General features: G+C 47.4%; 7 protein-coding genes across 8 annotated transcripts, besides 2 other annotated features; 6 read left to right on the top strand and 1 right to left on the bottom strand.

Annotated features, from left to right (window-relative positions):
• Positions 1–226: 226 nt before the first annotated feature.
• Positions 227–1,773, top strand: TSTA_047040 (microtubule associated protein (Ytm1), putative; the record flags this gene model as incomplete). The annotated part of the gene is made up of 2 exons (XM_002485161.1): positions 227–347; positions 431–1,773. 2 exons carry the CDS (start codon positions 227–229, stop codon positions 1,771–1,773), a joined length of 1,464 nt encoding a protein of 487 aa, XP_002485206.1.
• A 95-nt stretch (positions 1,774–1,868) lies between these two features.
• Positions 1,869–2,675, bottom strand: TSTA_047030 (putative mitochondrial 37S ribosomal protein SWS2). The gene is made up of 4 exons (XM_002485160.1): positions 2,598–2,675; positions 2,480–2,524; positions 2,124–2,390; positions 1,869–2,049 (listed from the first exon to the last, which is right to left on the bottom strand). The coding sequence occupies exons 1-4, from the start codon at positions 2,598–2,600 to the stop codon at positions 2,005–2,007; spliced, it is 360 nt and encodes a 119-aa protein (XP_002485205.1). The 5' UTR covers positions 2,601–2,675; the 3' UTR covers positions 1,869–2,004.
• A 111-nt stretch (positions 2,676–2,786) lies between these two features.
• TSTA_047020 (peptidyl-prolyl cis-trans isomerase (CypB), putative) lies at positions 2,787–4,473 on the top strand. Of its 2 annotated transcripts, XM_002485159.1 has the most exons (8): positions 2,787–3,032; positions 3,105–3,182; positions 3,242–3,258; positions 3,313–3,416; positions 3,470–3,550; positions 3,603–3,666; positions 3,725–3,876; positions 3,966–4,473. In XM_002485159.1, the coding sequence occupies exons 1-8, from the start codon at positions 2,919–2,921 to the stop codon at positions 4,193–4,195; spliced, it is 840 nt and encodes a 279-aa protein (XP_002485204.1). In that variant the 5' UTR covers positions 2,787–2,918; the 3' UTR covers positions 4,196–4,473. The 2 variants fall into 2 exon arrangements, with proteins under 2 accessions (XP_002485204.1, XP_002485203.1); XM_002485158.1 differs by having other exon boundaries at positions 3,725–4,473.
• Positions 4,474–5,201: 728 nt separating this feature from the next.
• On the top strand, positions 5,202–7,494 carry TSTA_047010 (ATP dependent RNA helicase (Dbp1), putative; the record flags this gene model as incomplete). Its single annotated transcript, XM_002485157.1, has 3 exons — positions 5,202–5,428; positions 5,483–7,200; positions 7,260–7,494. The coding sequence occupies 3 exons, from the start codon at positions 5,202–5,204 to the stop codon at positions 7,355–7,357; spliced, it is 2,043 nt and encodes a 680-aa protein (XP_002485202.1). The 3' UTR covers positions 7,358–7,494.
• Positions 7,495–9,155: 1,661 nt separating this feature from the next.
• Positions 9,156–11,684, top strand: TSTA_047000 (INO80 chromatin remodeling complex (Ies1), putative; the record flags this gene model as incomplete). The annotated part of the gene is made up of 2 exons (XM_002485156.1): positions 9,156–9,591; positions 9,647–11,684. The coding sequence occupies 2 exons, from the start codon at positions 9,156–9,158 to the stop codon at positions 11,401–11,403; spliced, it is 2,193 nt and encodes a 730-aa protein (XP_002485201.1). The 3' UTR covers positions 11,404–11,684.
• A 185-nt stretch (positions 11,685–11,869) lies between these two features.
• TSTA_046990 (uncharacterized protein) lies at positions 11,870–14,048 on the top strand. The gene is made up of 2 exons (XM_002485155.1): positions 11,870–13,150; positions 13,208–14,048. Exons 1-2 carry the CDS (start codon positions 12,455–12,457, stop codon positions 13,577–13,579), a joined length of 1,068 nt encoding a protein of 355 aa, XP_002485200.1. The 5' UTR covers positions 11,870–12,454; the 3' UTR covers positions 13,580–14,048.
• Positions 12,114–12,139: a microsatellite.
• A 47-nt stretch (positions 14,049–14,095) lies between the features above and the next one.
• Positions 14,096–14,123: a microsatellite.
• A 222-nt stretch (positions 14,124–14,345) lies between these two features.
• Positions 14,346–16,410, top strand: TSTA_046980 (phosphoribosylaminoimidazolecarboxamide formyltransferase/IMP cyclohydrolase; the record flags this gene model as incomplete). The annotated part of the gene is made up of 3 exons (XM_002485154.1): positions 14,346–14,364; positions 14,520–14,646; positions 14,698–16,410. 3 exons carry the CDS (start codon positions 14,346–14,348, stop codon positions 16,337–16,339), a joined length of 1,788 nt encoding a protein of 595 aa, XP_002485199.1. The 3' UTR covers positions 16,340–16,410.
• Positions 16,411–16,486: the final 76 nt, after the last annotated feature.

Below are 16,486 nucleotides of genomic sequence, written 5' to 3'. Positions count from 1 at the left end.
CCCAAGGAACTTTTGGTTGGTACAGCAGTATTTGAGAAGTTCAATTAAATCTTTAATCGGCTGCTGGATCAGTTTGATATGCCGCTAACTAAGTTAGGGCACAAATAGTGGGGCTTAGCGCAAGGTACCGTTCGGGCTGCCGTAATTTTTTTGATTCTTACTTCAAGCTTTTGTATGCGCCGTCTCGCTAGGATTTTTCGTCTAGCACAATTTAAACATACCAAAAATGGATGTGGAGGCCTCTTCTTTATCGCAGGCTAATCAAAGACAGGTGCGCTTGCACCTTACGACCAGAGATGGCGATATCGCTCTGCCAGAGAGTACTGGGCCAATTCTCGTCCCAACTGGTAAGTATTTCGAGCATTGATTTTCTATTTCGAGGAACAAGATATGGGTTTCTGACGTTTCCTCTTTCTCTTTTATAATACAGGCCTACGAAGATATGCGCTGTCGACTTTGGTAAATAATCTTCTCGGAAATGACAAACCAATTCCACTCGAATTTCTTGTGAATGGCACATATCTACGAACATCCATTGATGAGTACCTAACGGCAAATGGCATATCTGCAGAAACAACACTTGAAGTGGAGTATGTGCGAGCTCTTATACCGCCACTTCATATCGCATCTTTCCTGCATGACGATTGGGTTAGTTCGGTCGATGTTTTGTCGGCTACATCTGTTACTGGCGAGAGTGTGGCGGCAGGACAAGAAAGGATTCTGTCAGGTAGTTATGACGGCCTTTTACGGATGTGGAATATGTCTTCACAGACTATTGCTGTTTCACCGGATGCTTCTGAAGGGGGACATACGGCGTCAATCAAAGCGGCAAAATTCATATCCCCTACACAGCTTGCTTCGGCAGGCCTTGATCGAACTGTTCGAGTATGGAAATACGCCGAAGAGGAAGACGGATCGATGACTCGTATCACACCACAACTTGAACTCTATGGACACAAGTCCGGCATAAACTCTCTCTCCGTACATGCGCCTTCGAACAGAATGCTTTCTGCTTCATCAGATCACAGTGTCGGTTTCTGGTCAACTCGCAAATCAGATGCTCCCACTGCTTTAGCAGAGTTACTTCCTTCAAACACTGCAAGAAGCTCCAAACGGAGGAAATTGAACTCGTCGGTGAGCACTCCACAACGGGGTCCGCTCGTACTTTTGTCGTCACATACCAGCCCAGTCTCCGCTGCCATCTTTGACGCAAAGGATTCGACAGTCGGCTACTCCGCATCCTGGGATCACTCAGTTCGTACCTGGGATCTCGTCACATCGGCTCTTGTTGATACTCGCTCTACTTCCCATCCATTGTTATCTCTCGAACACCTCCCTGAACTCCATCTTTTGGCAGCTGGGACATCTGCTCGACATATCACACTTATAGATCCGCGAGCCTCTGCCACTTCTGTTTCGGTAATGACTTTACGTGGTCATACTAATGCTGTTGTGACACTTGCCCGTGATCCGAATAGCACTTATGGGCTTATCAGTGGAAGTCACGACGGCACATGTCGCATCTGGGACGTCAGGTCTACCAAGACCGATAAAGAGGGTGTTGTTGGAAAGGATATCTACTCCATAAGTCGCAAAAGTTTGGAAGAATCGGGACGGGAAGGCTCGAAACGAATAGGCGGAGATGGTATTAAGGTGTTTGGTGTATGCTGGGATCGTTCCGTTGGCATTGTGAGTGCTGGTGAAGACAAGAGATTACAAATCAATCGTGGAGAGGGTGTTTTACAGAAAGACTCCTCGAAACGAGGAATGTAGGATTTCTTTGTTATTTGGCATAGCGGAAGATGAGGGTGTTTAGAAAAGTTTTATGTTGATAATATCTGCCATCTGCTTTCTACGGTTCGATGTCGGATATGAGAAGTATGATAGGTATTTCCCTTCTAGTAGGTACTTATATGAACTAATGTACAAATGTCGATTAAAGTAATAAACGCCTTTCCCGTGCTGTACATACATGAAATAATGTCCCGAAAACTGGGATCATATTCATAGCCTTCTCTCAGCGGAATTGAGCTTGTACGCCGTTTTGATCTAGTCACACACGTCAATCCAAAGCCCAACACCCATCTTCAAGGAAGTCATTTTAAAATAAAAGGGAGACGTACCTGACTGCGAGTATTCTGTCCTCTAACCGGCAAACCCAGCGCATGCCTTCTACCACGATATGTACCCGTATCCCTCAACCGTTTGATATCGTCCAGAATCTGTCGTCGCAAATCATTCTCAATCTTCATTTCGGACAATGCAGCTGTGATATCGAGGACCTGTTGGTTCTGTAAATCGCCAATTTTGGCGGTTGGGTGGATGTGGAAGCGGGCGAGGAGGCGGGAGGAGACATTGTTGCCGATGCCGAAGAACGTTTCGAGGGATTTCTGCGAAGGAAATGTTAGGATCGAGACTATTGATCTCGTTCGGGCTAAATATGCGAAGTTGTGAATGAAGGGTGATGTGTTTGGCTTGCCTTGACGAGGTTCCGCTCAGGGAAGTTTACACCCAGAATGAAGACCTAATGCATTGATATCCCGTTAGTAAAATTGTTTACCAGTATCTTATTTCCCATAGGGGCAAGAGAGGCTCACCATGTTGTTTGTTCACGCAAAATGAATCCGATTATTCGCATTGAACCATTCCTCCAGTTTTTGATATCTTTGATCCGCGATGATTTGCGATGCTGGAACAACTTATTTCCGTTAATGTAGCATGGTTGGACAGTATTGTCCAATGAGATATCCAAATTGACACTTGAGTGGGTCAGACCTTCCCTATTCGGAACTACTCTGTATGTAAGCTGGCCTTTTGAAACAGACAAAGTCACCCTTCAACTTCATCCTTTTTGTCTCCTACGAAATCACGAATTGAGTACAACTTAGTATATCAATTCGTATATATTCGGATTCAAAATGCAGCTCAAAAGCTTTCTATTCTCTTTCCTCTTGGTCTTGACCTTTGGGTTTACCTTGTTCACCCAGGCCCAAGCTGCGGACACTCCCCGCGGGCCCAAGATCACCAACAAGGTAAGAGGCATTGACTGATGCTGATGGTTTACTGTCTCTCCTAAGATACAGTCTTGCTGAAACATCCAAAAGGTTTACTTCGATATTGAGCAGGATGGTAAACCTCTCGGCAGAATCGTGTTTGGTCTGTACGGAAAGACTGTCCCCAAGGTAAGTCGGAACGTTCTACTGGCCACGACTTGGATATGTGCTAATGGATTCTGTCATAGACCGCCGAGAACTTCCGGTATGCTCCGCTTATAGACTTGTGAATCAATATATCCTGACAAAGACCATTTAGTGCCCTTGCTACTGGCGAGAAGGGCTTCGGATATGAGGGCTCGGGCTTCCACCGTGTTATCAAGAACTTCATGATCCAGGGTGGTGACTTTACCAATCACGATGGTATGGTGTCTCAATATCGATGTTCTTCTGGATGAATTACTCAAACCTCCTAGGCACTGGTGGCAAGTCCATTTATGGTCAAAAGTTCCCCGATGAGAACTTCAAGCTCCGTCACACCAAGAAGGGCCTTCTCAGTAAGCTATCACTTCTCCGTTTTCCTTGTGCTGTTAATACTAATCTATGTAGGTATGGCCAACGCTGGAAAGGATACCAACGGATCCCAGTTCTTCATCACTACTGTCGTCACAAGGTTTGACTAAATCTTCTGTCATATACGAAAATTGAAACTAACTATAATGTCTTAATAGCTGGCTTGATGGTCGTCACGTTGTCTTCGGTGAAGTCTTGGAGGGCTACGAGGTCGTGGAGAAAATCGAGAACACTCCTACCAAGCAGGGCGTTGACCGACCTCTTTCACCGGTCACTATCGCTAAAAGCGGCGAGCTTCCTATGGATGAAGGTAGCAATGACGCCCATTCGGAGCTTTAATCCCTGTGATTTCAAAGCTTCTTTCTCTTTTTCCCTGTGTTTAATGCGGTTACTGCGTAGGAGTCGCTGATTACTTGCCCTTCGATGACGATCGCGAAACTGCTGAACTCGCCCCAGAATCGACGCCATCACCCATGTCCCCACAGCAGCTTCTTCAAGGAATAAGCCAGAATGGATCGGTTACAGGCTTCTCCGGTATGGCAGTTATCGCTGTGATTGTGCTTGTTGTCTTGTATATGGCGAAGAGAAAGCGAATCTCTGCCCAATTAGATGAGAAACATTTGCCATAGAATAGACTAGGCATTTTTCTCATATACCTATATGTGCACTATTTACGTCTTGTAACGTTGGACCTGGTGACTGGTTCGACTTCCCGCTTTCTAGACTGTGTATCCATAGGCAATGATCTATGTAGATCGATCACATGTGGAGAAGAACAGTATCGTGTGACGACTCTGAGCCTCTTTTGAGCATCACTCAGGACTATCAAATTCTTCATATGTACATAGTATGTAAAGTCGAGATCGATTGTCGATACGCCTGAGATAAGCTAAGCTTATTAAGCTTATGTGAGTGGACACTGGAGGAAAGAGTGGGCACAAATGGCAGCAGCGATTGGCTGTCGCGTCGTTTGCCATCCAGTCCCCCGCCCTTTCCCTTTTTGAAATTTTTTTTTGCCCGCGCTGTTTGGGTCAGTGCCTTCCTTCCCTGCACCAAACGAGTTTAGCCTGCCCTGTCTCTTGCCACACTCCTTTTCTGCCCTTCCTTATTTCATCCTTCCTCCCCCTTCACAGTATCTCTGGAGCCAAAAAATAAAAATTATCTGACATCTCTCCTCTCAAAACATTTTCTCTCTTGTTTTGACATACCAATAATTCCTTTTTTTCTTTCTAATTTCTTTGTTTTCAATAGCATAGACTTTTTAGACCTCCCGTTTTTTCCAGAGAGATTTTCGTCTTGCATTTTCTCTCTCAGGGTCTTTTCGTGTCTTGTGTTATCCGATCGCCAGACCTGACTTACAAGCAACAAGACGTTTAGACTGATTGTCGCTCCCTTCTTCGATTTACACGACTATTTCAGATTTTCGATTCTTTATTCCATTCGTTGTAGTTTCACTGAGACTATTGACGAATTCGCTCCAAGCGCACGAATAGGAACGAGAAAACAGCGCAACAGATTCTTCATCGAACTCGTCTTTCTGACTGTACGACTATCCATCCGTGATACTCGCGTCTATTCCGAGATTCAGACTAATTAATTTTGTGTTCTTGTTTAGCTCGAAAGTTATCATCCAACATGGCCGACAGCTTGAAGATTCAGAACCTTTCCCTCAATGACTCCCAGCACGCTCCCAATGGACCTCCTGCGGCAAACGGACGTTCTGCTTACATCCCGCCACACCTTCGTGGACGTAACGTGAGTGCTGGACCCAGCCCCAGCCCTATGGATGGTGCTGGTGCTGGTGCTGGCGCTGGCCCTGGTGGTCCCCCAGGCCCTACCCCTGCCGGTGCTTGGGGAAACGGGTATGATCAATCTTTTGTTACAAAATTTCGTCCAATCTAGCTAACACGTGTCAGACCTCGTGCCCCCCCTCGCAATTATCGTGAGAACAATGCAAATGGTACCCAAGAACCCAAACGACCTGTGTTCGACCCAAATGCTTACGGTAACCCAGGACATGGACCCTCAGGAAGCTACAGCGGTGGCGGCGGTGCCAGTGGCGGTCATGCTCGCGGCTCCGGCGATGGACAGTGGCGCGATGGAAAACACATTCCTGGACCTGCTAATCCTCGCTTGGAGCGTGAACTGTTCGGCGTCCCTAACGACCCTTCAAAGCAACAGACTGGTATTAACTTCGCCAACTACGATGATATTCCCGTCGAGGCCTCTGGTCAGAATGTTCCCGAACCCGTCAACACATTCACCAACCCACCTTTGGACGACCACTTGATCGCCAACATCGCTTTGGCTCGCTACACCACTCCCACTCCCGTCCAGAAATACTCCATTCCCATTGTCATGAACGGCCGTGATTTGATGGCTTGTGCCCAGACTGGTTCTGGAAAGACTGGTGGTTTCCTCTTCCCCATCCTTTCTCAGGCATTTCAGACCGGCCCTTCTGCTGCTCCTGCTCCCGCAGCTGGCGGAAACTTCTACGGCCGTCAGCGCAAGGCTTACCCTACCTCCCTCATCTTGGCTCCTACTCGTGAGTTGGTCTCTCAGATCTACGATGAGGCTCGCAAATTCGCCTACCGCTCCTGGGTTCGCCCTTGCGTGGTCTATGGTGGTGCGGATATCGGCTCTCAGCTTCGTCAGATCGAGCGTGGCTGTGATTTGCTCGTTGCCACTCCTGGCCGTCTTGTCGACTTGATCGAACGCGGCCGCATTTCCCTCGTCAATATCAAGTACCTTGTTCTTGATGAAGCCGATCGCATGTTGGACATGGGTTTCGAGCCTCAAATCCGTCGTATCGTTGAAGGTGAAGATATGCCTCAAGTTAACGACCGCCAAACACTCATGTTTTCTGCCACTTTCCCTCGTGACATCCAGATGCTTGCTCGCGACTTCTTAAAAGATTACGTTTTCCTTTCCGTCGGTCGTGTCGGTTCCACCTCCGAGAACATCACTCAACGTATTGAGTACGTTGAAGACCATGACAAGCGCTCCGTGCTTTTGGACATTCTTCACACCCACGGTACCACTGGTCTGACCCTTATCTTCGTCGAGACCAAGCGTATGGCCGACTCTCTGTGCGACTTCCTCATCAACCAGAACTTCCCCGCCACTGCCATTCACGGTGATCGTACTCAACGTGAGCGTGAGAGGGCTTTGGAAATGTTCCGTAACGGACGTTGCCCCATCTTGGTTGCCACTGCTGTCGCAGCTCGTGGTCTTGATATTCCAAATGTCACCCACGTTGTCAATTACGACCTTCCCACTGACATTGACGACTATGTCCACCGTATCGGTCGTACCGGTCGTGCTGGTAACACCGGTATTGCAACCGCTTTCTTCAATCGTGGTAACCGTGGTGTTGTCCGTGATCTCATTGACCTTCTCAAGGAAGCTCACCAGGATGTGCCTTCTTTCTTGGAAAACATCGCACGGGAAGGTAGTGGATACGGTGGCCGTGGCGGTCGTGGTGGTCGCGGCCGTGGTAGCAACGCTACTCGTGATGTGCGTCGCATGGGTGGTAGCATGGGTGGACCTCCATCTTACGGTGGCAGTGGTGGATTTGGCGGCAACGCTAGTTATGGCGGTGGTGGTGCTGCTGCTAACTGGGGTGCAAGCAGCGGTAAGTACACTCATATCTCGATTGATCGATGTTCAAATGCTTATACTCTATGTTTATAGGAGGCTATGGCGGCAGTGCTCCCTACAGCGGTGGTTACGGTGGTGGTGGTTATGGAAACCCCTCTGGTGGCCCAACCGGTCCATCTTCCTGGTGGTAAATTTACTGTGGTCTCTCGACGAGGCTATTACGGTCTACGAGTCTTTCCCGTGTCCTTCTCATCGGCGGATATCGTCAGATCATCATTTCCCTTGAGCTTTTCTTTCCTCTTGGGACCGGCTTTGTCATGACTGCAACGAATTTTGCCAACTTTTTTTTTTCACGTTAAAACACCTTTACCACGTTTGATCCGATTCTATTTGCGATTTCGTTTTTTTTTTTTTTTGTTTTTCAATATCGCTTCACTACAAGTGCGCATGCGATGCGTCTCGATGCTATTCATGAGCTCACTCAAAGTGCTCGTCAGCATCAATCAGCATTGCATGGTCATTATAGATAGCGTTGTTTTTGTTTTATTTTCCCGCTTTATATCAGATACCCAGGATTGCTCGGCTTTTTTAGGCAGGAGGCAAACAGTGTGCGATGCGTTGAAAAAGAGTCCTCTTTTCATTATTCGACAGATCGTGCATTACAAGATAGATCTCTTGTGTTCGGTATCTAAGGGCGGGATTCACTGGATTTGTGTCCCATTTCATGAACGCTCTTTCTCGAAGCTCTGCAGCCCATTTATTGTTTTCTCCATACTATCGAGGACCTTTTTTTTTTCTGGATCTCATCTGGTATCGCTGTCTGATATACGTGATTCTGGAAATGAAAGGTTTAATGTGCCATGTTCGGTCAATCAAAGATCATTCTGCTCTGTGCAGATGGAGTTGCTATTAGACGGGCTTTTCCTTGCATTGAATATGGCGTTGGCTGAGCTTCTGCTTTTAGGAGATAGGTTCTCTACAGCGAGCCCAAGAGGAGGTTAATAACGTCTGGACTTTTCCCTATGTTAGCATTTTCTCTTACTCTCTTCTACGGCTTTGTGGGGAATGGGGCTTCGGGCAGGTTTGGCTGGCGCTTTCTGTTTTCACGCTGTGGAAGCATGGATGTCATTATCATCATTCTGTTCCTCTTGCAAGCTCCGTTTTACTTGCAGGGTATGACCAGAGACAGCGCTGCTCCAGTCTTGTATTAGCAGGGCTTGGAATGAGCTCTTCAAATAGTTCAAAAAAGTTATTCGCGTTCAATTTCATTGTGCTTTAATTTCTGTAGTTGTAGGTGATTCCAATACTAGGGCTGTCAGGCTTGGTCGTGGCCTTGTCGAAAAACTTGGTCCATTGTTCCAAGTCTTTTTGAAGCTGATAGCCAAATATCTGTTCTTTGTAGCAGGGTGCTTCCAGGGGTAATAAGACCACCGAGGTAGTAGCTACACGCATAATTCATATTACAATTGGATGGTTCATCATGCAGGCGAATGAGTGAGTGAGATGCTTAAAAAAATAACGGTTATTTTCGTACAGTTTGTAGTAAAATAAAAGAGTGGACTGTATCCAGGGAAATTTATGTGAATATTAGCTGATTATCAAAAGCTTAAGAAAGTCAAAGCGGCAGGTCGATAATCGGATAAGCTGGGTTGGAACTCCAAGCCCTTGGACTGGAACAAGAACTTGTTTCCACCTTTCATCCTCGACTCTCAACAATCCTTTTTCCTCCGCCGTTCTATCGATCTTATTTTCAGTTTATCTCGACTTTATCCCGCTATGGACAAGATGCGTACCACTTAACTCGTGTCTATAAGGATTTGATGCTTCAGACAGAATAACCACAGCTGGTCGCCCCTGTCGGACAGAGTGTTGTGTCTCCAAGTTCATTTCCTGAGACATACCACACTGCGATCGTGACTTTCTCCATCCCAGCAAAATTATTTCATACCCCTTTGGTCCCCTGCGCTATCATAGAGGGATCACGACAAAATGGCGGACGTCGACACAACGACCGTGGACAATTCCTTCGCTGCCTCTGAAGCCGGAGACGACCAGACATCACACAACAACACAGCCAGCGCGACCGTCGGCACTCGACGCCAGGCCAATGGTACCATCGGATCTGTATACTCAGGCAATAAAATCAAGCATCTGAAGAAAGACGATGGTATACCACTCTGGCGCAAAGATATCCAGTATCAGTTTCTGAAGCTGGTCTTTGAAGACCAGACTCGAGTATTTACTCGATACTCGGACGGAGCTAAGAATCTCGATTTTGCCGATGTGTATATCGACTGTATGGCTAGGAGCAGCAAGACGAGTAAGATTCTCAAGGATAAGCTGCAGAGTGATAAGAAAGCTGCTATTAGTATGGCGATGGTTTGTCTCTTGGTTAATTTTGGTCGGATGAATACTACTCTTAATTGTATAAATTATCCTCTATCTGTCCCAGGATACTACTGACTTTATCTACCTGACAGTCTTCCCCGAAATGCGCGCGCAGCTGAGAACCTACCATTCCATTCCATCTCTCCAAGCCGACCAAGATCCCAATGCATACAAGCAACTACAAGATGCTCCGCGTCTCAAATCAATCTTGAAAGGTGCCTCTGAAGACGTGGAACAACCACCAACAATAGAGAGAGTCAGAGAGTCGCGTAAACCTCGCACCAACCCGGTCCACCTCATTTTCCTTCTTGCGCAGTATGCCCCCAAGATTTCTGAGATCCATTTCTTCCAGCCTCGTGACTTTTTCGATCTGGTTATGCGAAGTACGCTTAGCAGTAGAAGCAGAGCACGAGCTTTTCTATGGCTGATGTGGTGGTATCTCGAAAGCGACTTTACTCGAGAAGATGCTCTGAACAACCCATTTGGGCCGGGCTTAGACGGTGAAGGCACAGGTGGCCTACCTATCAAGGTCCCCGCATTTGAGATTTTGACTGAGGAGCAAGCGGAAGAAGAGAACAGAGATACTCCAGAGGAAATCCGCTTCGGAGAGGAGAAACAACGGGAGCGAAAGCGTATCTTAGAGGAAGACGAACCTCTTCCTAGGATCCCAAAGCGTGTGAAGAAGCACGATTCTGGGCTTGACGATGAATTGCTATCAGCCAATTCAACTCCTCTACATCCATCAGCTCGTCGCATTGCGCTGAATGAAGAAGAGGAGGACTGGTCCACACCGGGATCCTCTGCTCATCTGAAGAGCAAAAAGCCGAATTATGATTCTTCCGTCAACCGGTCAACCGGTCAACGCCTTGTGCTGAAAACGAGGATGGATCCTACTTCTGACGCGGCGTCTCCTGCGCCACCGGGGTCCGGTCATCCTATCCTCAATCAATACGCTACCGATTCCATGACTCCAAACCACAACCATTCCAGTCGACGGCCACGTCCTCTGACACAACATCAGTTAGCTGTGGAACAGAACCGTCGCCACCGTATAGAGTATTTGTTAGCTCAACGCAAGACTCAGGCCTACAAGGTTCTTAGGGCGCGTCGCGAGAACGAACCCACTTTTAATGGCTGGATGCGTCTTTTACCCCATTTACCAGAGCCTAGAGCTTCCTTGGACGGCGATGATATCCCACCTGAAATTTCACAGTTGATGGATGCTTCTACTGATTATGAAGACTTCGGCGAAACGGCACATTACTACTTATCTGTAACTCGCAAAGCGATCAGGAGATTGGACCGCTGGGATTGGGAGAAAATCAATGGACCCAGCAAAGACCGCAAGAAGGCTAGAGAAGAGCGTCAAAAGGCATTTCAGAATGGTACTGCACTTATGGGTGGTGGAGGTCGAGGTGGTCAATCATCGCGCTCGGCACGTTCTCGACCCCGGCCTCCACGACGCAAACCTGCTCCGACCACATCGACTCCTTCAAGTGCACAGAAGCCTATCGCTCCCAAGGATGAAGCTCAAGATAGCAAGTTCCTGTCTGACGCAGTTGACAAGAGTGGTTCTGCGGTTATCTCATCTTCCCGGGATAATGAGCCTTTTGACGATGCTGAGAAGGACGTACTCGGAGAAGGAAGTGGTCATGATGAGGACGATTCAGAGTTGTCGTATCCTGAAGACGATGAGCATGACGATGACGATGACTTGGAGGACGTGGAAGGAGAGCATGATTATTCTATTATGGAGAGCCGTAATGACTATGACACGGACTCGGAGGATGAAGTCAACGGGGATGGTGAGCAGGGGGGAGACGAGGACGAGGTTATGGAGGATCAGTAATTCGATCCACTTTCTTTCTTTCTTTCCTTATAATGCTTTAGTTTGATCGACTATATTCCCTGGTACAATATGTTCATGTTGTTCGCGTTATCGAGGTTGCCTGGTGTATGACCATTTTCTTATTCTGGTGTTCTATGCTCCTGTTGTACAACACACGGTGATAAAAGCTGCTTTTCTGATCTCTTTCTACTATGTCATTATACACACTCTCGGCGATGTCCGCTAGATTTTTCCTATTTCCTTTTTTCCTCATATCGAGCCCTTAAGAAGTGTCACATGTTAAGCAGAAGACTTCTACACCACGCCACCACGTATCCCACATATGATGGGTTGTATGCATCCTGCGTATTCAAAGATGAGATATACATTGTAGCCTGCAGTACTCCGTATCTCCTCATCTTTCTTGCTGAAGGTCATACAAGATCGACTAATATCTCGCCTGTGATTGGCCGATTGACTGATTACCGGGGTAGTTACTAGTTAGACCTTAAAGCTAAGGCAGCCACCCAAGTCAGCGAAACATTCAACAAAAACTGAAGAAAGTCCTCCATGCACCGACTCGCCTGTTTTTCTTTTCGCATGTGAATCGACGCTGAGACATTCCCAATCCTCCCCCACTGTCTCTTTTCATTTATTTATCGTTGCTTCAGGTTAAAGACTCTTTATGTCTATTTTACACATTTCGGACTGGTCGGGCCAAACCTATATTTTTGATTGATTGATTGATTGATCGATTAGAGTCCGTTCCGTAACCGTCCAACTAGTTACTCGGTACTCGCTCATCCCTACCTCCGAATTGTTTACGTTTATCCATACGACGAGCTGCTCAAGATTTGCCCAAGTCTTTTACGTACGCAGTACTTTGAATCCGAATTCACCGAATTGTGGAACCGGGTCTTTCTCTTCTTCAGGCAGCTCAGTTAGCTAGCTAGCTCTGTAACGGATTTTCAGGCCTACCTGTCATTCCACCAAAGGGATAACGACCGGGTTGAATTTTCACTCATTTCAAAACATCCTCTACGGTTATTGTTTATATGTATAGCAAATCACAATGAGCGACTCTCCGCATATTCTCCGGCCAACGCCTAGACGACCCTTTGAACTTCCCTCCGCCGACTCCTCTACACCTTCAACTCCCTCCGGCGAGACACAAGTCACCGAGGGTATTGATCTATTAGATCCTAAAAACAGCGACCTTGCATCGAAACGATCCGGTTCACTGCTCAACCTCACCTCGTCAACTCTACTAGGCATCTTTCAACCGACCGCATTCGAGGATTCGCGCGAAGAGGACAGTCCCTGGGATACTCAGGCGCATACACCAATTGAGACTCGCAGCAATTCAGTCTTTGCGACTCAGCAACAGAATGGTAGACGCTTCTCGACGGATGCACAGGGACAAGTGAGGAGACATGTTCCCCGGACGGGCAGTGTGTATTATATCCCGCTGGTGTTGAAGACATCGCTACTATTTGCCTGCGGTGTTGCCTACGGTACCATCATAGCTCATCTACATGAGAATAATTGGATTACGCCGGTGAAACTTGAGTATATCGATCGAAACTCGTATGTTTATTTGCTTTCTTGGGGGGTTGCGGGTGTGGCATTTGCGTTTGTGTTACCTTGGCTAGATAATCTTTGGGATAATGGCACTACGGATCGAAGCAAGGATGTTGGGAAGAAGCAGAGTAATAGAACTCTTGCAATTCGCAGTATTGGTGCTTTTGTCGGTATTGCTTTTGCTATGGTTGGTTTTCTTTTTCACGTTACCAAAGGAGATCTTGTTTGCTAACATCATCGAAAGCGTCGAGTTCCATGGGAGTCTACCACGCAGGAATCCCTTACCCTCGCCCTCGTGAACCCTCTGTTATGGTACCTCATCGACCGCACACAGACCGGATTCTGGCTATCAACCGTCGTGGCCTTGACCGGCATGGGAATCACACTCCGTATGCACCCGGAATTGATACCCTCTTCCTCGGCAGTCGGCGTGGGACTCCGTAACTGGCGTCTCGAATATGACGTTGAAGGGGGGATATCCAAGGATGCGACCGCCGTGGCCGTTTGGCTTGCGAGCGTATTTTATAGCGCCTGCGTCTGTTTTGGGAATATAGGACGTCAGCTCGCTCTAGACGGCAGTGAAGTTCAACACGTGCAATTCTCGGAGAAGAGATGATGGGAAAACACCACAGCTTGGAACCGAGATGGAAATACTAAAAACGCTTTCGCTGCAGCGGTTTTGACTTTCGGCAATTCTTTTTGCATTCTTTATTTTTATGCCATTTTAATGACGATCAAGTTGGAGAGAAACTTTTGGCAACTGGATCGAAACAAACGAGATGTTTATTCTTAATTACTACAATGAAGGATAGAAGGGAAAACAAAATTCGTCAATAATAGGTATGTTGCAATATAATCAGCACTATTTATTCAGAGCCAAGCAAACAAATTATATTAGCAAGGGAGAAAAGATCTGTAGAATCGATCATTGCAATCCCTCCCATAATAAAAAACTGGAAGACACTGCACCCAAGACCAACACTTTCTTCTCAAGGAAAAATTCTTCTCCATTCCCATAGACGATTTCTATACTTCATGGTATACACACTCCCCCTCATAAGAAGGGAAGGAGATACTCGCAAGAATGCTTTTAGAGAGAATGTTAGTTTTTTGCGTTGTTCATATGGAGAAGAAGAGAAGAAAAGAAAAGGAAAAGAAAACAGAAATTCGAAGATTTTTATTTGCTCCGCGGGAATTAGCTGCATCACGTGAGGGATAGCCAGGCTAGGCTGTTTTGGGATTGGGGCGGGGAAATGGACGAGATCGGAGCCTAAGGCGTGCTAAATCGAAGTGGGATGAAGTAAAAAAAAAGTTAGCAGTTACAGATTGTCGACTTCTTTCAATCAATTGATTCTTCAAGGTATTGGAGAGAGATTGGAATCATGGCGCCTCAAAAGTCAGGTATGTGTATTTTCTCGTTGATTGATTCGTGGTTGCAATAGAGTGCTTGAATTTATTTCGATTGTTGCGTCGTCATCAAGTATAGCAAGTCAACTGTTACTATTCGTGTTACCAATTGGCGTTTGGCTGTTAAGGGCTGTACTGACCAAATGAAGCTATTTTGTCTGTCTATGACAAGACCGGTCTTCTCGACCTGGCAAAAGGTCTTTCTCAACACAATGTCCGTATACTTGCGTCCGGTGGCACGGCCAAGATGATTCGGGAAGCTGGCTTCCCTGTCGAGTGAGTCTGACTCATATACTGTGGATGAACGTAAACTAATGGAGAACGCAGAGATGTCTCAGCCATCACCAACGCCCCCGAAATGCTCGGCGGCCGTGTCAAGACCCTCCACCCTGCTGTTCACGGTGGTATTCTCGCCCGCAACATCGAATCCGACGAGAAGGATCTCGCCGCTCAGAAAATCAACAAGGTCGACTTTGTCGTCTGCAACCTTTACCCTTTCAAGGATACCATCGCAAAGCCCAATGTGACTATCGCCGAGGCTGTGGAGGAAGTTGATATTGGTGGCGTGACTCTTCTTCGTGCTGCGGCCAAGAACCACGCTCGAGTCACTATTCTATCTGACCCGAAGGACTATCCCGAATTCCTCAAGGAACTCGAGACTGGCGAAATCTCAGAACAGACTCGCAAGATTTATGCTCTCAAGGCTTTTGAGCATACTGCAGACTACGACACTGCTATCTCGGGATACTTCCGTAAGCAATATGCCGGTGACGGTGTGCAGCACTTGTCTCTTCGTTACGGTACAAACCCACACCAGAAGCCCGCAGCTGCCTACGTCACTCAGGGCAAGCTTCCATTCAAAGTGCTCGGTGGCTCTCCCGGATACGTCAACCTTCTTGACTCGTTGAATGCCTGGCCACTTGTCAAGGAATTGAAGCAAGCTCTTGGTCTACCTGCTGCAGCCAGCTTCAAGCACGTTTCCCCCGCTGGTGCGGCCATTGGAGTCCCTCTTAATGAGAAGGAACGGAAGGTGTACTTTGTCGATGACATTGCTGGCATTGAGTCTTCTGGTCTTGCTCAAGCATATGCTCGTGCCCGTGGAGCCGACCGCATGTCAAGCTTCGGAGATATCATCGCACTCAGTGACAAGGTTGATGTTCCCACTGCAAAGATCATTTCACGTGAAGTTTCCGACGGTGTCATTGCTCCCGACTACGAGCCCGAAGCTCTTGAAATTCTGAAGAAGAAAAAGGGTGGAAAGTACCTTGTTCTCCAGATCGACGAGACCTACACCCCTCCCTCAACTGAAACTCGTACCTTGTACGGCGTCCAGCTTGAACAAGGCCGCAACGATTTCACCGTCACATCCAAGACTTTCAGCAGCATCATCACACCCAAGGATACCAAGACGCTTCCCGAAGCCGCCCTCCGCGACTTGACCGTAGCCACCATCGCACTCAAATACACGCAATCCAACTCCGTCTGCTACGCTCTCAACGGACAAGTCATTGGTCTCGGCGCCGGTCAACAAAGCCGTATCCACTGCACCCGTCTCGCCGGTGACAAGGCCGATAACTGGTGGATGCGCTTCCACGAACGCACACTCAACATTAAATGGAAAGCAGGCGTCAAGCGCGCCGATAAGAGCAATGCCATCGACATGCTCACATCAGGCCAAGTCCCGCCCCGCAATGAGGTTGAAAAGGCCGAATACGAGCGCGTCTTTGAGGAAGTCCCCGCTCCATTTACGGCGGAGGAAAGAGAGGCCTGGTTAAAACAGTTGACCAACGTTGCTGTTTCGTCGGATGCTTTCTTCCCGTTCATTGATAATGTGTTCCGTGCTGCGAGATCGGGAGCCAAGTATATTGCTGCTCCTAGTGGAAGTCAGAATGATGGACCGGTGTTTGAGACGGCGGAGAAGTTGGGGATTACTTTTATTGAGCAGAGTACTCGTTTGTTCCATCATTAGTTCTTCCTTATGATGAGCTTTTTAATCTCGGGAGAGGAAGAGATGTTCTAATGCTAGATCCATGTTATATGAAAAGTTAATGTAAATTCAGCTGCTTAACGATCACCCTGCTTCGATATCTCACCGAGTATATGGCGGACACTTACA

Source organism: Talaromyces stipitatus, genomic scaffold, assembly GCF_000003125.1.
Source record: "Talaromyces stipitatus ATCC 10500 scf_1105507295515 genomic scaffold, whole genome shotgun sequence".
Classification (NCBI taxonomy): Eukaryota; Fungi; Ascomycota; class Eurotiomycetes; order Eurotiales; family Trichocomaceae; genus Talaromyces; species Talaromyces stipitatus.
The sequence above is the reverse complement of the archived record's forward strand: the minus strand, read 5'-3'. Positions and strand labels throughout refer to the sequence as shown.